Source organism: Stenella coeruleoalba, assembly GCF_951394435.1.
Source record: "Stenella coeruleoalba genome assembly, chromosome: 12".
NCBI lineage: Eukaryota > Metazoa > Chordata > Mammalia > Artiodactyla > Delphinidae > Stenella > Stenella coeruleoalba.
In genome coordinates this window covers 56,371,459-56,394,952 of record NC_137158.1, presented here as the reverse complement: position 1 = coordinate 56,394,952, position 23,494 = coordinate 56,371,459, and the positions used below count along the sequence as shown (strand labels likewise).

Sequence of the window (23,494 nt, the reverse complement as noted above, 5' to 3'; positions counted from 1 at the left end):
ACTTTCGTAACCAAATTTAGTATAAAAGCCCTGAGAGTATGCTAATAAAGCACAGAGCCAAACTTTAGAAGTGAAGTGAAGAGATAAAGAATTGATACGGTGCCCTTTTTAAGATTAGACTTTAGTCCTGAATTCCTGTTCTTGCCTGGTTGACAAACCACAAGCAACTGTGACCTCAAACATCCTAGCCCCTGCTTGAGATGCACACCTGGACCAGCGACAGACAAAGAGAGTTACTTGTCAATTCTCGCTTTTTTGGCAGTGTCTGTTCAGATATGCTCACCACACCCCCATCCTGTTCTACTTCAATATCAGAAGGAAATGAAGCCACAATGAGAACTAAAAAGAGCTGTAACACCTTTTGTCCCCTGCCTCCTCACTGCCCTCCCTACACAGAGCTACTCCACCCAAGTTAGGCTCCAGTGTGACATTCCTGCCTGAGAAAGGAATGATGAAGTGAGACTACAGTTGCAGACAAGTGACACCTAGAAGCCAAAAGCTTCTGTAAGTACCAGGTCTGCACAAGACCCAAGCCAAAGCAATGGCATTGTCGCTGGAAGAATTCATCCACTCCCTTGACCTCAGGACCCTCCCCAGGGTCCTAGAAGTCCAGTCAGGCTTCTATTTTGAAGGTAAGCACCTTCCCATCTCTGGCTAGAAAGTGCTCATAAGGTATATACTCTGGGGAATTTTAGTGGAAAATTTTAACAGAATATATGAATTCTGTTAGAGGAAAGGTGGTCATCAGAGAAAGTAATTAACTGAGGAATGGTCGAGACCCAATAGTATTGGAGAAGGGAGAAATGAGATAGGACTCTGGGGGGTGGGTAGGGACTAGGAATTGAGTGAAGCTTCTTGGCCTTCAAATAGTTCAACACGAATGATGAATTATTTCTGCCTTTTCTTTGAAACTGGTTGTAACTCGAGTGAAAAGTTAAGTTTTCCATATCTATGTTTCTAGAATATAAAATACAGTTTTAAAAAAGCAACTATTAAAAGCACAGCATTTAGAAAGAAAAATTCACCAAACTCTTAACCACTTCTAAAAGTTGCTTGTATCAGCGCTTCTCTCACTCTGCAGTGGCCTAACTTCCAATTTCTTAAATAATGGCATTCTTATTTGAAGGTATAGAAGTTAATGTTTACTAATTACAAGATAATTTTTAAAGAATCTATGGCAGAGTTCTAAAGTCAGAGTTCAGCTAAGATTATTGAATAAGTTAGTGTGCTTTGGTGTAACTTACTGTATTAATTCAGTAAAAGAGCATTAAGACCTACAACACATACAACACATACCGTAGAATATTTAAGCAGTGGTTTGAATACATGTAAGACAGAGTCATTTTCTGGGCAAATAAGCATTTTTGGTTCCCAGAGTCATAGAATTGAGGCAGTAGTAGAGTTAAATACAGACAAACTACTGGGAAGATGAAGAATTTTTGGTAGGCAAATCTTTCCCTTTTATAGACAAAATAATTTTTTAGGTATTATATTATGAAATAAAACAAAGCTTGACAAATGTCAGACCCAGTTCACACACACACACACACACACACACACACACACACACACACACACACACAAAAGCACACATACACACACCTGTAGGCAATGAATTGGTGCAGGCAGCCTTCAGTTTTATATAGATGGTTTTGTTTAATTCATTTGTAAATTGATTATTTTGAATCAGACCATATTTTTCCATATATATAATATCATGAAATGTATCTTTGTTCTTAAGTTGGCCGCAAGTCATTTTTTTGTCTCATTTTTTTGTGCTTTTGAGGTTTCTCATAAGAAAGTTCTTCTTCATGTTCGGTTTACAAAGATATTTTCCTATGTTATTTTATATCAACTTTACAGTTTTATATTTCACATTTAATTTTTAAACTGTGCCATGAAGGGGAGAGGAATCCAATTTTAGCTTTTTTCTGTATAGTAACCACAATTTCCCAGCACCATTTACTAAGCTAGTTATCCTTTCCCCTTTGATTTGTGTTGCTGTCTTAAAATTATGCTCACACCTGGGTTGGTCTGTCTCTGAAATATCTCTTCTATGTCATTAGTCTGTATTTTCTCAATTGTGTTGAAGCATTATTTTTGTAACTATGGCTCTAGAATAATAGTTCATGTATAAACCAATCTCTTGTTTTTACTCCTTTATTCTAAGTTGATGCAGCTATTCATAGACCTTTCAAACATGTCTTTAAATAAATCAACTGATTACTTTAAAAATCCAGTCTTACAAAAGAACATAGTCTCTCCATGTGTTCAGACTATTTTCATCTTTTAATACTTTACTATTATGTTATACCTCAATTAAGAGAAAGAAGCATACACCTTGATGAATTTTCACAAATTAAGTACATTCATGTAACCACCATCATGGTCAAGAAATAGAAAATTACAAGTATTCTGGAAGTTCCATCTTATACCCTTTCTCAATAATTATCCACATTCCTCCCCAAAAGTAACCATTATCATGAATTTTGCCCATTTATGAACTTTATATTAATGGAAAACTATAGTATATATCTTTTTATGTTTGGCATATCTGTTCAACATTATCTTTGTAAAATTAATCCATGCTCTTCTATATAGCTTATTTATTCCAGTGTGTATAATATTCCATTGGATGAATATATCACAATTTATTTATCCATTCCACTACTAATGGACATTTGGATTATTTCCAGTTGGAGATGTCAACAGTAATGTTGTCGTGAACATTCTTGTACATGTTTGTTCACATGTGTATAGCATTCAACTGGGTGTATAAATGAGAGGAATTGCCACATCACACAGTGTGTATATGTTCAACCTGGGTAGGTAATGGAAAACAAGTTTCCTAAGTACTAATAGTTATACCACTTTACATTCCTACCAGCAGAATATGAGAGCTCTAATTAACCCATATTTTTGACAACACTTGATATTATCAATCTTTTTAAAATAATTGAGATTTAATTTAGATATAGCATTGTATTAGTTTCAGGAATACAAAATAATGATTCAATATTTGTATGTATAGCAAAATGATCACCACAGTAAGTCTAGTTAACATTTGTTACCACATGTAATTACAATCTTTTTCTTGTGATGGGGACATCTAAGATTTATTTTCTTAGCAAGTTTCAGAGCCTGGCTGTCTTCTCAAAAGACAGTTATTTAATTATGTAAGTGATAAGCATTGGGCTTTAAAAAAATCTCCCTGATGATTAAAAATGCAGCCAAATTTGGGAACTACTACTGTAAAATTGGTTCTCCCATTTGTTATTAGCAGTGCATTGGTTTAGAGAGAATTCACATCATTTTAAATGAAGTCTTCTGATCCACGAACCTAGTATATCTGTCTAGTTATATGAATAGACCTCTTTTCACTTCTTTCAATAACATTTTATAATTTTTATTTGTGGAGTTCTTACATTTCTATTTCAGATTTATTCTTAGTTATTTGATTTTTTTTTTTTTTTTTTTTTTTTTGCGGTACGCGGGCCTCTCACTGTTGTGGCCTCTCCCGTTGTGGAGCACAGGCTCCGGACGCGCAGGCTCAGCGTCCATGGCTCACGGGCCCAGCCACTCTGCGGCATGTGGGATCCTCCCGGACTGGGGCACGAGCCCGTGTCCCCTGCATCGGCAGGCGGACTGTCAACCACTGCACCACCAGGGAAGCCCAGTTATTTGAGTTTTTAAATTCCATTATAAGTGGTATCTTTTGAAGTTTTTATTTTTTCTTTGTTGTGCTTGTTGAATTCTAAGAATATATCTTTAGATTATTTTAGATTTGTTATATACACATTTAAGTTTTCTGTGTATATTGATTGAATCTTATTTCTTCTTTCCAATGATTGTACTTTATTTTCCTTCAGTTGAAGTACTAGCTAGTGCTTCTAGTATAATATTGAATAAGAGTAATGATAAAGGACCTCCTTGTCCCACTCACAACCATAGAGAGAAAGTTTTAATAATTTATCATTAAATATAATGTTTGTTTTAAAGAAGTTTCTAGTTTTTTACCAGTTTTTTAAAAAATCATGAATGTATATTTATCAAATATTTTTCTATAACTTTTGTGGTGATAATATGATTTTTTACATTGATGTTTTTGAATGTTAAGCCATTTATTTGTGGAATAAAATCAATTTGGTGATATATCACTGAATTCAGTTTATTAGTTTTAAAGAACTTTTATATTTCTTTTAGGGTATGAAATTGGCTTATAAATTTTATATCTTATAACATCCTACCGAGGTTTTTGTGTTATGTTGAAATTATAGAACTTGGGTTAAGTCTTTTTCTCTCATTCTCAAGATATTGTATAAATTAGATGTCATTTTTTATTTAAATATTTAGTAGAATTCCAAATGAAGTCATTCTGAGCTGGGATTTCTAAAGTAGACATGTTTTTAATTATGAATTCAGTTTTTTAAACAGTAAGGTCTTCCCATCCATGAGCATAGTTTATCTCTCATTAAAACAAACAAACAAAAAGCTCATTTTTTGGATCATGTATTAGAATTTAAAAAATATGTCTCCATAGAGATCTTATGTATTCTAAGCTAGAATGCAGACACGTACACATACTATATTGCTATATTGATAGATATCGTATTTGCTCTAGTCTCACTGGTTACCACTGAAGTGGAAAAATGCAGGTGAGTATTATTAGCAGTACTGATGAACTCTCATTAATTCTCGTAGTTTATCTTTTTTATTTCTCTGGTTTTCCTAAATAGATATTGATGTCATTAGAAAATATCGAGTTGTGTCTCTTCCCTACCATGTTCTACAACTGTCCGTTTTTTCTTACCTTCATAGTATAGTCCAGGGCCTCCAGTACTGTGTTAAATAATGGGAATTCTGAATCATAAAGAAAATGCATCTAAAATTCCTCCATTAAGTGTAATGCTCTAGAACTGGTGTTTAACTATCACTAAATTAAGCAAGTTCTGATCTATTCCTTGCTTTCTAGGTATTTTCATAATAAATAGGTATTGAACTTAATACTGTATCATTGACTAAGATAATAACATGGTTTGGTTTCTTTAGTCTGCTAATGTAAATTACCTTTAAAGACTTTTCAAATTGAAGGATCCTTTCATATTATACATATATACATTTGAAATACAGTGTAAGAGTTTGATATTATATTTAAGATTTTTACATTTGATCGTAACTGAAATGAGCTAATAGACTCATCTACTATTTTAGATTCAAGATAACACTAGCTTTCTAAAATGAGCTACATAGATTTTGTTGTTTTCTATTTTCTGAGGTATTTGCAAAAACAGAAATGGGCTTTAAACTCTTCCTTTAATTTGGTAGAATTCTGTAAGAACTACTGGACATAGAATTTTTTGGAGGGAAATAAGAATTTGGTTTTGTTAAAATTCTCTGTTGTTTTGCTTCTCTCATTGATTTCTGACTTAGTCTTCATTATTTTCTTGCGTCCTCTGTTTGCTCTCTTGCTCCTTTTCTAGCTTCCTAGTTTAAATCACAGTCATTTTAAAAACGTTTCTTGCTTCTTGATAAGTGTGCTTAAACCTGTATTTTTCTCTAAATATTTCTTTGTTTCCCATAAATTTTGCCATGTAGTATTTTCACTCTTACTCAGTTCTAAGAACATTTTTCCTTTTAAATCCAATGGCTATTTATTTTATTTACTGATATTATAAAATTTCCTTTAGCTGTTCTTTGCTTTTAATTACTAATTCTATTGTATGTTGTTAGAGAACAATAGTCTGTATTATATTATTGTTCCTTTGAAATTGATTCAGGCTTCCTTTATGACATGAAACACGTCCTATTTTGGAAATATTTCATGTGAGCTCAAAAAGCATGTTTTGTTGTTTATCTCCCTATATATACCAGATAGCTTGTTTTTAATTGTTTTGTTCAGATCTTGCTCTCACTGCTTATTTTTCTTCTGCTTTACCTGTCATTTTCTGAGAGGGTTATGTGGAATAGTCCTTCAGCAGTTCATTTTTCTAGTTCACTCCTCATTTCTTTCTATCTTTTGTTCCATCATATTTTTGAGGTTTAGTTGTTGCCATGTCCTTATGCTATGAGGGTTATATCTTCAACTCTATTATTATCATCCTTTTCCCTATATAGCTTTTTATTAAGTCCTATTTTGTTTGATAATCATATTGCTACTCCAGTTTTCATTTGGAATATATTTTCCTAAGCATTTATTTCCATTTTTTTGGTGTCTCTTGTTTTAAGTGCAAGGAAACATATTCTTCCTCCTCTTGATGCATCTCATGTTGGTGCAGGCAGTGGAACCAGGCTTCACCCATGCTGTGGTGATGACTCCATGACAGGAGATTTTTGGGGAATGGAGGTTTGAAGGAACTTGAGGAAGGCGACATGAAGTCATGTAAGGTTCTGTGGTACTGGATTGAATACTCCCAGATTACAACAACAATGATAATAGGCAGCATGATACACTCAATAGCATGTTGCTCAGACACGTATTGGATTGCCCTACCTCATGAGATAAGGCATAGATCTGTGTGTTATACATTCAGGACTTGGCCTCCTGACTGTTTACGCATGAGAGATGATTTCATGGTCAACTTACAACATTCAACATTTGCTTTGTCCCTCTCTTAAGAAAAAAAAGCTTCATCATAACCTTGAAAATTGATGTGAAGTGTTTTTTTTTATGTGAAGATCAATTGAGCTATTGTATGTAAAATAGTTAGCAAAATGGCTGACCAATAGAAATCTTGCAGTAAATCTTAACTATTATTATTGTGATTACCATAATATTGGCATATTATGAGGAAAACTGATCAACCATTTCTAAAAAGTAAAACTAATTTGAATTCTGCTACTGCTGCATATCCCAACATAAGTTAAAATGGAGAAAAAATATTAAAAGTTAAAATATTAACAATAAAAATGCTCAAAGAAGCCACAGAAGAATATTAAACTAGGGACTCTAAAAAATGAAAACATCGAATTTATGAAATAGAAAACTTCCTTCTTGAAAAAAATTGCATAAATGTGGATGAAAGACAAACTACAAACTGGGAAAATATTCATAATATATATAGCAGATAGAATGTAAATATCCTCAGTGTATAAGGAATTTATTAAATAACAATAAACAAACATGAATATAAAATTTTTAAATGGGAAAAAGATATAAAAGGCAGCTTACATGCCAGAATCATATAAGAATTTTCAAATTTACTAACAATAAAATACAAATAAAGCAATAAATCACTCAATCATTTCTTAGGTCACAGATATTAAAAAGATCCACAAAACCCATTGTAGGTGTGAATGTGCAGAAATGAGAGGAGGCACAGGCGGTGGGTGTGTAAATGGTTACAGACTTTTTAGGTCTCAACTGGGCAATAAGCATCCACATATAACATGTACATAAACATCTGACCTCTAGAAATTAACTTAAAATATAATTACAAAAAGCAAAAATGATTGTATTACAATGATCATAGCAGCATGTTTTATAGACAAACATCAAGTAAGCCTCAGCATGTACTAGCTTATATAAATTACAATAACACATTACCAAGCATTATTCAAAAGGCTAGAATCATGGAGGGGATGGGGTAAGCCGCTACCCTATTGGAGCTTATGTTCCAGTGGCTGGAACAAATGACAAACAACCCAAAGGTTTAAAATATACACAAGTACCATGAAGATCTAAATAGGTAGAGAGTAAAGCAAAGCAGAGGGAAGAGATGATCTTTTGATAGGGTGATCAGGGCAGATATCTCTGATGAGATGAAATTTGAGCAGAGGCCAGAAGAAACTAAGCTAATGAGCCTTGCACATTTCTGGAAGAACATTTCTGCTGAGGACAGAGCAAGTGCAAACCACATAACAGATTTCTTCATCTAATTAAGAAACAAAGAGGAGAGAGTGAGGATAAAGCAGAGCAATTGAAGGGAAGTGTAGTGGGAGATGAGGCTGAGGACGTGGGGATGTACAAATTTTGTAGGCCTTAAAGGCCATGGAACACATAATTTAGTACAGAGTGGGGCTGGGGAAGCAGGTGGAGACCTCTAAGATAAAATGATCAGGGAAGGCCACTCTAAAGAGCTGATTTAGTAGCAGAGACCTGAATGTTTAGAAGGAATCAGACAAGAAAATATCCAGGAGATGAGTATTTCAAACAGAGTGAACACCTAGTGCAAACATTTGGGGACCAAAAGGGGCTTAGTCTGAGGAAGAGAAAAATATCCCTGTACGTTGAACGTACAGAAGAAAGCAGAGAGGAAATCTTTTGAGAAGAGGTTTAAGGAGTGGGCAAGAGCATTTCAAGGAGTTTAGATTTTATCAGTGCTAATGACCAGTTTGCAGCAAGAGATTGACAGGACCTGATCACCTTTTTAGGAGAATCATTGGCTGCTCTGGTGTTAGTGGGGCAAAAGTGGGTTGAGACACATTAGGACCATGTAATAATCCAGAAGAGAGATCATGGTGCCTTCATTCAGCTGGAAGAGAAATGACCAATTTAGGATATGCTTTGGAGGTAGAAATGTCAGGACTTGCTAATGGATTTGATATGAGGTGTGAGGAAGGGGTAGACTAAAGAATGCATGAGAGGACTTTGACCTAAATGATTAGATTTGTGCATTTGACAAAGTTATGAAGATCTGGGGAGAGAGAGTTTTGGTGGAAAAAATAAATTATATATAATTTATTTTTGTTTATAATATAAACCTTAATATATCAGTTTCTTTATTGATATTTATGGTCATTCTAAGGCATACCAAATAATTAAAATTGTAAGAGAATAAAGTAAATATAAAATTAATAGTATTTTAAACAATTTAAATTTTTATTAATAATAAAACCCATTTTCTCTCACAAAAGTTAACTTTGTTATAACATATTAACTATTATTGAACATTATTGAAAATATTAAACATTTCCATTACTGAATACTTCAATATTTATAAAAATGTTGATTTAATATCGTGATAGAGTGATTCAAAGACATAGCTCTAATGTATTTATTTCAGTACTTGTAAATAATAGCTCTTAAAGATATCTTATAAAAGTCCAGTATACAGCATGTATACACCATATAAAATATATGCTTAGGGAAGATTTATCATTAATGTTGGTGGCCATCAATCCATATGTGAAGTAACCTTCTTTATAAATCTGGTTTTGGCAGTTTCTTTAGACAGCAATTGTATGTAGCTGATGACAAGTTTGTACTAGGAATAGAAGTGTCATTCTGGCGTCTTCTTGATAGGGTCTGCAATTCTCAAATGTCTTTGTAGGCATCTTACAAAGTTATTGTCTATTTTGTGATAGTTGAAATTAGATTATAATAATTCTTAAAACAACCTTACTTGACTCATGTAAAATCCATTATATGGAAGTATTGCAAGTGTATGAATAAATTAGGACAATTCTTTTAACTCTTATTCTTTTGGAATTCCCAATCTGTCTCAATATATTGTGGACTATACATGTCATATGACCATCTGATGTAGGAATAAATTAAGATTTCTTTATTATTAAATACTAATGGAGTTTAAAATTAAATTTTAGAAAACCTTTGTATTAAATATTAGTATAGGTTAATTTTGTTTATATAAAAATGAGTATGAATTGAAGGTCTAACATTTTCTTCTCTTATCTCACATCTTGTAAAAATAATTATCATAGATTTTTCTCTTTCTTTCAAGTACATCATAGAATTGGACTTCCCTACACTTTTGTGGCCATAGGACTTGCATTGGCCAATGTAATGAGAGCAGAGATAAGGTGTATCATTTTGGACTGATGCTTTAAGAACTAGTTCATAATTTAACATATTTCATCCTGGTAGATCATGTCAAAATGGAGCCTTCAACAGTCTGGGTCCCTAAGTAACTATAATTATTAGAGACCCTTCCCTCACCCACTTGAACTGGACATGTAATGAAATGAGAAATATACCTTTGTTACTTAAATCTCTGAGAATTTGAGGTTGTTCATTATCTCAGCATAACAAAATTTCCTACTGATATAAGTTATATTTATTAGGACTGGAACTGCACTTACTATCAGTTAAAAAAATTAGACATTAGATATTCTGGAGAGAGTCATATAATGCCAGGAAAGTTAGTTGGTAATAATGTTACCACATGTTTATGGAAAGGTGAGTTCGCCGCTCTGTATTCAGGAAATATCTGTTGCTTCTTTGACTATTCTGCATATTGCTAACATTACCATCTATTACTATTTACTTCATATATGGAACCAGTTTGGTGTTGACTTAAAAGTTTTGCAAAAACAACGTTTGTTTGCATTATGATCTTGTTCAATGAACTGGATATTGAAAAAATTCTATTTTTCTCTATAGAAATAATACGTGCACATGGCTAGAAAGTTAGACAAAGTAGAAGCACAAATATTCAATAACTTTATCAAATAGAGAGAAATATGATTAACATTTTGATGTATTATCTTCTAATTCTTTTAAAAGTATGAATTAACTTTTAAAAGGAGAAAAATTGATGCCACACTCTTCCCTTGGGTTGGCAAGCTCTTCAACCAGATGTCAACTTGGCTAACTCCTTTCTCTATGAGGCTTACCTAACCACCCTGTTTAATACTGCAAATTTTCTGTTCCTCCTTCGCTATATTCCCTATCTTCATTATTATATTCTTCATTTTTTTTAACCAAAACACTATCTTCTTCTTATATATCATGTAGGTTATTATTTATTGTTTATTTTTCTATGCTTTCCCATTAGATTTTTCTTACAGCTTAATTGATGTATAATTTTTTAAACCATAAAATTCATCCATTATAGGTGTTCAATTCATGATTTTTAGTAAATTTATAGAGTTGTGCAACCACCACCAATTTTAGACTATTTCCATCACCTCAAAGAAGTCCCTTGAGCTATTTGCCAATCATTTTTGCTTACATTTCCAGCCCCAGGCAACCACTGCTGTGCTTTCTATCTATAAATTTGCCTTTCCTGGACATTTCATATAAAATAAATCACACAGTATGTAGTCGTTTGAAACTAACTTCTTTTACTTAGCTTAACGTTTTTAAGGTTCATCTATGTTGGAGCATATATTAATATTCTGGTGTGTTTTTGTTGCTAAATAGTATTTTATGTATGGATATACCACATTTTGTTTATCCAACACCAGTTAAAGGTCATTTGTATTATTTCCCTTTTGGAGATAACATGAATAATGTACCATTTTACGTTCCCATTTACAACGTATTTGGATTCCAATTTCTCCAAATCCTTACCAAAACTTGGTACTGTCTTTTGTATCATAGCCAAAGGTATCTCATTGTAGTTTTAATTTCATTTCCTTAATGACAAGTGATGTTGAACATTTTTTCCTGGGCTTATTAGGAATTTATTTGTCTTTTTTAAAATAAAATGTCTCTTCACATTTTTTGCCAATCTTTGTCCTCTTGTTATTGAGCTATAAGACTTATTTCTGTATTCTGGATATTTGATTTGCAAATATTTTCAGATATATCATCGAAAATATTTTCTTCCCTTCTGTGGCTTGTCTTTTCACTTTCATAATGTTATCTTTTGAAACAAAAAGGTTTTAAATTTAGAAGCCCATTTATCAATTTTTTGGGGGCTCATACTTTTGTTATCATGTTACCTAACCCAAAGTCACAAAAATTTCCTCCTGTTTTGTGTTGGGGGCCTACCAGATCACTCCCAGTCTTGTTGATTTTCTAGAAATACAGAACTCAGAAAACCTGTTATACTCAGAGTTATGGTTTATCACAGGGAACGAATAGAAACTAAAGCCAGCAAAGGAAAAAGGCATATACGGCAAGGTGTATGAGAAAACAGGCACGAACTGTCAGTTATCCTCTCCCAGTGAAGATACACGGATAGTGCTTAATTCTCCTAGCGATGATGTGTCACAACAAGGACAAGGTATTTCCAGTTAGGGAAGCTCATCTGTGCCTTTGTGTCCAGTGTTTTTATGGGAGCAGTTACATAGGCGTTGAAGATTTGTGTGACTGACCTTAGCTACTGGGTCTCTAGGCCCTCTAGAGATTAAGTGGTATGATCCAGGACCCCAAGTGAACAAAAACAGGCATTCACCATAGATCACATTGTTCCCATAAACTATCTGGTGTGGCCCAAGATCCCAGATATACAGAAACACTCTATCTGGCAGCATATTCCAGGGGCTTAGATGTTATCTCTCAGGAGCCAAGCAAGGGCTAGTCGTTTCTTTGAAATGTGCAGAGTTTGAGCACCCCAAGTAATAGTTAACCCATTACTGCACAGTTTTTTTTTTTACAAGAGTTTTATCTTATCTTTAGATCTAAGATCCATTTGAGTTAGCCAGAATTTTCAAAAGCCTTAATTCCAAGTAACAGAAGAATTAATCAACTTTCTACACAGTTACAAAGCATGCAGGGGATGATTTAAGAACAGCAAGCTCTCTCTAGCTGAGAGAGGTGAGGGAGTTAACCAAACAGATATCTGGGTAAATGGCTTTCCAAGTTGAGAGAATATCTTTAGCGAAGTGTTATGGTGAGAGTGTGTTGGCATATTCCAGAAAAAGTGAGAAACCAGTAAGCCTGGAAGGAGGAGGAGAGTGAACAGAAATGATACTAGAGAGGAAATTGTGGAGAACCATATATGGTCCTTTTGGATATTGTAAGAGTTTTACTCTTAGAACAATTGGCAACTTGGAGATATCAGTCTACATTAGCAAAAACAACTAAAGCAATGCTAGAACTCTTGTCTTCACTATGACTAGAGACTCCATTAGCCATTTCTTCTGTTTATCAAAAAGAATACTGATGAAACCATGTGTACATTTGCAGAAGTCAGAGCATAGTTTTGCTTAAATAAGCCCATAAATATAATGTTCAAAAGTGTTTCTTATAGCAATTTTTAAATACCATGAAAATGTTCTTCCCTCTTGGGAAAAGTAAGATTTGGAGGAGGTAATATTTTTAAATATTGTGTTTTGAATATAGTAAATATCATATTTCTTTTTCCTGCCAAAATATGTTAAAATCATGGAAATTATTCCTTTAAATTGTATATCTACAATTCTTTGTATATCTACAATTCATTTCTTCCTTCTATCCTTCCTTCTACAAAATGAATAGAGTTTGATTCTTGCCCTTAAGGACTCCTTAGGCCAGTGAAAGAAGTTAGATTTTTAAAAAATCAATATTTGTGATACAATGTGAAAGGTGCTTTAATAGATATAAACTGTTTTGAGAACACTGGGAACTTACCACCCAAACAGCTTACCACACAAAAAACTTACCAAGAGGTGGTGACTTTTTTTTCTGCAGCCTATATAGAAGTTGAGCAGGCAAATAAGAAAATTTTAGAATGAGAGAAAAGTGTTCAGATCATTATACAAGTTTGGAAATTCGAAATATGGTTCAAGAACAGCTTAGGGAATAATAGGTGATCAGATAATTTGTGGTCATATTTTAAGTGGCTTCTGAACTATAATAAGGGTATTGAATTTATGCTGTAATCAATAGGAACCTTTAAAAGGATATTATTTTTATAATGTGTTTTCCTGACGGTAAAAAAGTAGATCATGTTCATTGTAAATTTGAAAATTATAGATAAAGCTAAAGAATTTCTGAAATGTTTAAGGCAAAAAAATCATCTCAGATGGTAGATTAGACATCCATTCCTGTAGAGGTTTACTAGATGGATATGAGACAAAACAACAAGGAGCTAATAGCAGCTACAAATAGAAGGGAAAAGACAGGATCGGTGGTCTTTTTGGGTAGAATATTCTGAACTTGACAATTTATGAGAAGCTGTGAGCAAGAGGGAGGGGTTGATGACAGACTGGAGGTTTCTGGGCTAAGTAAACGTGGTAGGTGATAAAAATATTACTTATAAGACTTTCCGCAAGAGCAGCAGTCGTTTTGGAGATAGAGGCATGATTCAGTTACGTTCCAAAGAGTATGAAGCTCCTGTAGGACATTCAGATGCAGATGAACAATAGCCCACAAAAATGTATGTCTGAAGTAAAAAGCATAGTAAAATTCTCAGATTTAATATTACAGAATAGTAAGTGCATGAAAGAAGTTTGTTTCAGGGATTGCCCTGTAGTCCATGTGTCAGGTCAGAAGAAATATGTGGATCTCAGAGAACACCAACATGGAAAATATGGATAGAGGAGGAGTTGGTCAAGCCAAAAAAAAAAAAAAAAAGAAAGAAAAAAAAGTCTCTGTTGGAGGAGAAACAGGAGAAAGTGGGCTAGTTTGTCAATGAAAATAAATGAATTAGAGCACTAGAATGAGAGAGTGTCAGAGATAAATGTTTGTTATCAGCACATAGTTTATGGTAGCTTAGTGATTATGATTATAGCTCTAAATACTGAAGGATTATTATGGGCCAGATGTCTTTGTAGATTTGGGTGTGTAAGCATATGTAATACATGTATAAATGTATTTTATATATGTATATGTCTATACATAAATATATGTGAATATATCTAATACAACACATTAACACAATTTAATTAAATAACACTTTATATATTCTCATCTATACACAAATTTAGTACAAGTACACATATATATTTAATCTTATTAATTTTTTAAATTGTATTTATAAAGATATTTAATCCTTGGAGTTATCTGCTGAAATTATTATTATTACTTACATTTTCAAGTCACCTGTTTGCCTATTTGCCCCAGGGATAAAACTTATAGTGAAGTTTATTCTTGCTCTGCCTACTTGAAGGGTTTACAAAATTCTATAGTGAATCCTATCCTTAGAGAACCATCAATGTTTTTAGAAATTTTATAACTATTTACTGTTTGACTATACAGTTGGGTTATAAACGTACACAAGAAATAACTTGTATTAATAAACATTTGTTTTGTCTTTTAATATCTTATTACTGATTACTAGTTAACAATTGCAGTTTGATAAGTATTGAAATATGACATTAAAAAATTAAACCGGTTAGATAAGTATATTGAATAATGATACATAGTGAATTATGCATTATATGAACATGACTTTTATTAATTTGATGCATATATAAGAGTTCATATGGCAAAAAATTGTGCTATTTTAATTCTGACATAATTCTTTTATGGCTAATTGAATTTAATTTTCTTCAAGCTTAATCAGCTAGGGATATGGTAGTAAAATCAGCGAAAATTTGAAAATTATAACATTGTATTCAACTTGCATTTATTCATATTTCATAGGCTTTAAATATTAGGACAAAAGAAAACTTTTTTCACTTTTTAATATGAATTCACAATATTGATATTGGTCCATATAGACTCAAGAGGAATAAAATTCTGTAAAAATCTAATGAAATATGGCCTGTCACATTCTTAAAAAAGAATTTCAGCTAACTCAAAACAGAGCACCAGTATTTCTCTACATGAGCTTATATTTATCATGATTTATTAAAGACAAGAATTACATTTCTACAGTAAAATTTGCTACATATTTACAACATATTCTGTTGAGCTTCACAGGTTTAACACTGCTCTTGGTTCTGGATGACCTAAGTTCACAGAGAGTGAAAGTTGAATACTTTTTATATCTAAGCTTTAAAATTAAGTAAAACATTATATCCCAATATTTGAAATTGATAATATGATTTATTAAATAAATATAAATTTGCTCTATTTGTGTCAGTGGTATATGGTTGGACACTAAGATGACTGTCAGAATAGAACTTGATAAACCTAAACGTTCAGTTTTATTTGAAAAAATGTTGATTTGGTAATATGCAAAAATTATATTCATTAAGGCATAATCTTATTTGAAATGATGTTGAATTTTTTCCTATAAAAACTTTGGAATCATTTTTTATCTAAGGCTTAACACTTCTAAGAGCCAAATTGTAGCTGCTGTACAATTTGGCTCTTAGATTGCCTTTAGGCCATACACTACAGATCAATGAATTACCCTTTCAGTCTAACTAAACATTACATTTTTTAAAATAGAATCAAAATATTTGAAGTTTAAAAATGTAAAAGAATTTTTAAAGTTTAGGGCAATTTTGTGTTTGTACTTGAATGGAACACATTTTTCCCTAAAACTTAGCTGAAGCAGGCCTTATTTTAGGAAAAATCCCTAAAATAGGTACATTAAAAACAAGCAAAAGAAGCTCAGATAAGATAATATCAGTTGTATTATTTTCAAAAGCTGTGGAGGAAAATAACTGCCAGCAAAATTTTTGTGTTGTTTACTTAAGTGGAAATGTTCCAAAATGTGGGCATTTTTGTACAATCGCACACGTTATTCACATCTATTGTAGAATGTTCATACTCAAAATTTTCTAACTTAATTGTTAAGTACCAACCTTGACTATGCAATAAAAATGTTAAAAAATGGAGAGCTAGCCTATGTTTTTACATATAATCATATAAATATAGATTATTCATATACTTCATCTTATAAGTATAAAGAAGTGAGTAAGCAATAAATTAAGTAAAACTTGTATTTTTTATTGGCTGCTAGATTTTCAACTGCTGTGCAATAGACATTTTGGTTAGGGTTATTAACTACCAAATTCATTTGAATAGGTACAAATTATCAGTCAATTATTTAACACTGAAAAACACTAAAGGAAAAGAAAAAACTTTGCCTTACATGTAGTAGTTTATACTTTTGTATACTATAATACTAATAAATTTTGTTAGGCCCTGCTAAATGACTGGTGAGTAAGCACTGAGAACGGGAGAGAAGGTAATTTCAAGTAAGGTATTAAAAAAAATCTAAAAAATTATTTTTAGAAATGTCTATCTTTGATGCAGTATTCAAAGTCTTGAATTTGAAAACTTTACATTTTAGTTGGGACATCTACTTTTTCTACGTCTAATAAATATTTGGAAAGATTGCACCTTTTTAAAACTAAGATTTTAGCAAAGCTGTTAGCTGAAATTTACTTAAATGAAACAGAACTTTTTCATGTGAAATAATATTTTTAAATGGCGAAAGGCATTATTTGAGAAGATTTTGTTATTTTAAAGAAAATAATTTATTAGGAAATGGGGACGGCTTCTACTAATCTATGTAATGAAATTAACTTTCTGATTTTCTGATTGTTATAATTAGGTCTAAACCGTTTTACTCTAGATTAGAAGGGTTGGTTTTAGTGATTCAGCACTTGTGTCAGTTAAGGAAAGAACACCTGCCCCATAAACGATGTGTGAATTCTAACCACAGACCAAAGGACTTTTTTTGGTTACTTCTTTATTGACATCCGGAAAGGCCTAAAACATATTTAAAACAGTTTTTTCCCAGAACTTGTGAAATCAAATCATGTGAGTTTTGAATTGTGTTCATTATCAGAGACCACTCTGATTTTGAATATTAGTAACATAGTTACTAATTTAAATAAATCCCTATTTAAATATATTATAGTGTACGTATTTATTCCAGTAATTAAAAAAAAAACTCAGCAACGATTTAGCATGTTCAGAGAGATAATGGGAACTTGACAATAATAAAAATTTGAACTTGTCTTAGAACAGACACAGGCTGGACCTTCCTCTTTTCCTTCCCTCCCTCCCTGCCTCCCTTCCATTCTCCTTTGTACTGTAGTCATATGCAACTGGATACGTTTACAGATGCTCTTTGACAGTAATGTACTTTGAGTACCAGTTATGTGCTGTAGTAAAACAGAAGCCGGTGGCGGGGGGGAGCATATAAAATAACATCCACTGCTATCAAGTTTTTCTCTCAAAGAAAGGACAAATAATTAAGAAGATAATAATAGAGATGACACCTAAAAAAATTCCAGGTCGACTATACACGCACTGCATGCTTTAAAAAATCAGGATTAGGAGGTGACTGTGACCCTAGTGACCGGGCTGGGAGCGGGCTCTGGGGTCGGGTGTAAATCATGGCCGCCCGAGGAAGGTTAACGCAGGTGCAGCTTCCGTTGGCAGGTAGGAAAATACGCCACGGCGGGACCGGCCTGGAGAGGGAGGGTTGTAAATCCTGGAAGACCAGCTTAGTGAGACGCGTCGAATCGGACGCGGAGGGGGCAGCTCCGAGCTTGGAAGTTCAGCCACAGGCTGTGAGATTGCTATGCTGACGTCCCCACGCTGGCTGCCTCGGTCTGGTCTCTCCCAGTGCATCAGAGCCGCGACAGAAGAAGCAGCTGACTGCCCCAAGGATCCATTTTCTTTTTATTTTCTCTATACCCTGCCCTCTCGTAATTTGTCCATTAAAAAAAAAAAGTGTTTTTCTGCATTTCTAGTAAATCTACTCTTTTTAGAATAAGACAGCATTCTGGATCAACAAAATTAACCTCCTTATTTTATAGAGGCAGAGACCTATCCACAAAGTCTTTGTGCAATTATTCTATCCACTGATTATTAATAAAAAGAAGAACAAAACTTTCTTTTTCAAATAACAGGATCAACGATTATCTTTCTTAATGATAATTAACTATAAGGAAACATAAATAATCAAGTGATTAAATAAATCCCCAAGAATATCCATTTATTCAGCTAATTCACTGAATGGCTGCTGAATACCTGGCAGTATGCTGAATTTGCAGTAACAAAGCTCATTAAGTCACCATAGCCCTCTCAAAGAAGTCAAGAATCCTCATGAAGTCAGACAGAACAGCTACAAAGGTGTGTCATGTGGTGCTCTACACTAACAAGTGCTTGACGGGTTGTGTGATCACTCCTGGATTGATATGTGATATAGTTTTGGTCAACTACTAATTAGAACATCGGAATTTTCTGATAATATACCTAATGAAACTTTTTTGGTATAGAAATAACATTATGTTGAAGAAGGCTTCTTTAAAGATGACATTTAGTAAACTACTTCTTATTGCAACGTGCTTTAAAGTTTAAATGAGTGCTTTAAACCACTAAAGATGGAAGTAAGAATGGAAATTTTAACTTCTGCTGTTAAGAACGTTCTCTTCTTACTTGGAACAATAAGCCATTCGTTTGCAAGTTCTCATTAAAAATTTGACAGTGAAATTATCTACTGATAGATGCCATTCATCTGACAAATGACCTGCAGCATTGTATTTTAACTGTTGGGCTTCATGCTGGTTGGTTCTCTAAGTCAGTTTTCTCTAAAAAACAAAGCAGAATTATTCAAGGGAACATCATGTTTTAAAAAACCACAAGCTCAATGCTCAGTAAAATTTAGTAGCTCTTATTTATTGAAATAAACCCATGGTGAATATTAATTTCATCCTATTTATTAAGAGTGACTGATAAAAAAAAAGTCATGCCAACTTTTCTGGAGAAAATGACTTTTGTTGCAAACTGACCAGAATGGATTTTGTCATTCACCGTTATTAGGTTATTTCTGGTAGATTTTGGTAGCCTTCAATCCTTCGAAGTACGTGGTCTCATGCAATGAAATTTTGTCAAATATAAGATGTTTATTTGCAAGCAGGCATTAAAACACTTATGTGACCTGTGTGTCAGCTTGATGTAGTCCCATCTATTTGTCTTTTTAAATACTCTGACAGCACCTTGCATGAAAGGTTCATTAGAGACTTCTGCAGCAATATTCCAGCTATCTTTCTAGTTAGATGACAAAACTGCTTTGAATCAACTGCTGAACCAGGATTGTGAAGCCCAGGGCCTATATTGGGCTCACTAGATTCTTATACCCCTTTGCAGGAACAGGAGCTCCTGTGTTACATTTGAAACTAATCAACACATTTTAAACACCACTCATTTCACCAGTAAGGCAATCTTAAGACTGGTATTCATTATTCTAATTAAGAAAACTATGTTAATATGAGATAAATGTAGGTGACACTTGTGATAGTTGTTTTAAGAGTATGAACTTCTGATTAATCTTTTTTGTGTTAACTAGTCACCCTGGGTTTATATTTCTGATTAGTGTACTTCAAATATTAACATTTTTCTCATCCCTTCCTCAGGGCTATAGGTTAAAAGTATTGAACACATACATATGTATTTCATTGTCTATGCTGATGTATTTCAGGTAATAACATTAAATATTTATCTTTGCACGTGTCCCAGATACTCTATTCTCACTCTCAGGGGAGCAGATCTATCCAGAGTTGCTTTTGTTTTGTTTTTATTCTTGAAGATTTAACTAACTAACTCCCAAATTTGAATCATTTCCCAGGTTGACATATGTAGTCCTGATTTTCTTTTACTTATTTCATGATTTATAACAGTATTTCTCAAACCTAAGTAAACTTTGGTATCTACTAGGGAACTTTAAAGAAAGAAAACATTCCTGGGTTCTACCCTGGAGAATCTGATTTAGAATTTTTGGAAGCCCTACTAGAATCTGTATTTTAAAATTTTCCCCAATTAATTCTGATGCAGCCTGCTGGCAAACAGTTTAAGAGGAACTGGATAGGACCATCTCTGCTTAAGGATGACCATTTGACGTTAGAAACAATATATCAGGAACTGAGCACGGTGTTTCCTTCCCAGTTTTTCCACATTTTAGTACACCAGCCTTCTCTTAGTGCCCCAGCATCGTGGTCTGGGAGTCATTTTGGCCCCATTTTTCTGCTTTTCTTTAACCAGTTTGTGAAGGGCCATTTCAGTGTTTGCAGCTGCCATTATATTCGGGCTCTCCTTGCTGCATACTTACACCCCATGGCACCTGGTAACTTCTCATTGCCTCTCCTGTCTTTTGTTACTCTGCAAGAAGCTCTTAGGGGAACTTACTTAGAACCATAGCAATATATTGCCTACAGTTCAAATCTGCTCTAAGTTCTCTCCAACCACTGGCTTTTTATTTTGTAATCAGATCATCTTGGAAAGACACTAGATGTCAGATAATTATTTAATACATATTAATTTGTTTAAATCTGAAAAGTGATATTTTTACTTTCTGGAATGCCTGTCCCATGAATATTAATAACCAGCCTTCCACATCGACCCCGTTTGGCCATAACCATACATCACCTACTACATGTGTAAGAGTATAAGTTGCTTGTTGCTGACATCATTAGTATGAGAGGGCAATCAAGGTGATACAAGGATGCCCAAATTACCCAAGCTCTGAAGCACTTTACCAATAGCAAAACCTAGGCTCTCGTATAAGCTTTTTTTTTCTTTTAGTAGAAAAAGGAAATGCTTTTCAATATGGTAGCCACTAGCCATTATGTGGCTATTTAAATTTAAATTAATTAAAGTAAACAAATTTATGGGTTCCTCAGTTACCTTAGTTACATTTCAAGTGCTCATGAGCCCCATGTGGCTGTTGGCTGCAGTGCTGGGCAGCTCAAATTATATGTCCATCCTTGCAGAAAGTTCTAATGGACAGTGCTGCTCTAGAGTCCCTCTGGAAGTCCCAGAGGTAGGAAGACGCTCACATCTTTTCCAGTATCAGTATAGCCCACTGCCTCTATTTCTGCTATCATGACTCTCCTAAGGACTTACTGCAGTTTGGGGGTTATTCATTTTCTTCAGGCTCCTTCTACTACTTCCCTTTGTCTGCATGTGTTCCTGTATTTGCCTGTGGCTTTCTCAGTCTGACATTGGTATGAGAAGTTGCACTGCAGCACACACATAGTACACACACACACACACACACACACACACACACACATATATTTAAATTAAACCCTTTATTTTGAGATGATTGTGGACCCATGAAATTGTAAGCAATAATACAGAGAAATCCCATGTATCCTTCATCCAGTTTCACCTGGTTGTAACATCTTACAAAGCTATAGAGTACAACATCACAGCCGGGGTATCGACATTGATACAGTCAAGATACAGAGCATTTCTATCATCCTGTGATTCATGTTGCCCTTTTATAGCCACATCCATTTCCCACCTCCCCCATCTCCTCCTTAACACCTTTTAACCATTATTCTAGTCATCATTTTAATAATTTTGCCATTTCAGAGGTGTTATATAAAGAGAATCATACAGTATGTAACCTTTTGGGATTGGCTTTTTCACTCAGCATAATTCTCTGGAGATTCATCCAGATTTTTGAATGAATTAATAGTTCACTCGTTTTTACTGCTGAGGGGTATTTCATAGTATGAATGTATTACAATTTGTTTAACTATTCACACGTTGAAGAATATTTGGTCTATTTCCTGTTCAGGGCTATTATGAATAAAGCTACTATAAACATTTGTAGATAAGTTTTTGTGTGAAAATATTTTTTAATTTCTCTGGGATTAATGCCCAAGAGTGAAATGCTGGTAGTTGCATGTTGTTATTTTTTTTTAGGAGACTGCCAAACTGTGTTTCTGTGTGGCTCTACCATTTTACAGTCTCCTCAGTGATGTACAGGTAGTTCAGTTTCTCTGCACCCTTGCCAGCATTTGTTGTTGTCACTGTTTTTTAGCCATTTTGATAGGTATGTAGTGATTCTCATTGTGGTTTTAATTTGCACTCAGTAATGGCTAACAATGTGCTCATTTGCCATCTGTATATCTTCCTCAGTGAAATGATTGTTCATGTCTTTTGCCCATTTTCTAATTGGATTGATTTTTTTACTATTTGATTTTGAGAATTCTCTGTAAATTCTAGATATAAATTCTCTATCAGATACATGGTTTGCAAATATTTTCTCCTAATCTGTAGGTTGTCTTTTCATCATTTTCACACTGGCTTTTACAGAGAGTTCTTTTTATTATTTTGAATGTGTGTTTAACTTTGTCAAATGCTGTTTCTACATCAATTTATTTGGTCATATGCTTTTTCTTCTTTAGCCTATTAATATAGAGGATTACACTGATTGCTTTTTGAATATTGAGCCAACCGTGTATCTTTGGGATTAACCACACTTGGTTATGATATATAATTTTTTATATGTTGCTGGATTCTATTAGCTAAAATTTTTTGAAGGATTTTTTTTTGTTTGTATTGACGAGGGATATTGGTCTGCAGTTTTCTTTTTTGTGATGTCTGTCTGGTTTTGGTATAATGGTAGTATTAGATTCATAAGATAAATTAGTACATATTCTCTCTTCTGCTTTCTGGAAGAGATTGTGTAGAACTGGTGAAAATACTTCCTGATAAGTTTTATAGAATTCTTTAGTGAAACAACCAGGGGCTGGAGATTTTTTTTTTAGGACTTTGTAACTATGAATCAATTCTCTTAATAGTTATAGGACTGAACCAATTATTCATTTTATTTTAGGTGAGTTGTGGTATATTGTGGTTTTTTGAGGAACTGGTTTGTTTCACCTCAATTGTTGAATTGTAGGCTAAGTTGTTTGTAGGATTCTCTTTTTTCCTTTTTGATGTCTGGAGGGTCTGTAGTCATATTCTCTGTTTTAGTCCTCTTATTTGTAATTTGTACCTTCTCTCTTTTTCAGAATTGCTAACGGTTTGTCAACTTTATTGATCTTTTCAAGGAATCATCTTTTGCTTCATTGATTTTCTCTTTTTTTATGTTTTTCTTTCCAAGTTCTTGAGGAAGAGGCTTAGAATATTTGAGATTTTGCTCTTTCTTAAATGAGCATTTAGTAATATATATTTTCTCCTCAATACTACCTTATCCTTATGAAAATTTGTGGTTTGAGATGTTGCAATTTTCTTTTGGTC

The 23,494-nt window shown here is 33.5% G+C and overlaps 1 protein-coding gene across 1 annotated transcript in view; it reads left to right on the top strand.

Annotated features, from left to right (window-relative positions):
* The first annotated feature begins 417 nt into the window (after positions 1-417).
* THEMIS (thymocyte selection associated) overlaps positions 418-23,494 on the top strand; it is a 161,567-nt gene continuing 138,490 nt past the window's right edge. Inside the window, exon 1 of the mRNA XM_079939874.1 lies at positions 418-632. Coding sequence (XP_079796000.1) covers positions 542-632 — 91 coding nt within the window. The 5' untranslated portion in view covers positions 418-541. The remainder of the gene's footprint in view (positions 633-23,494) is intronic.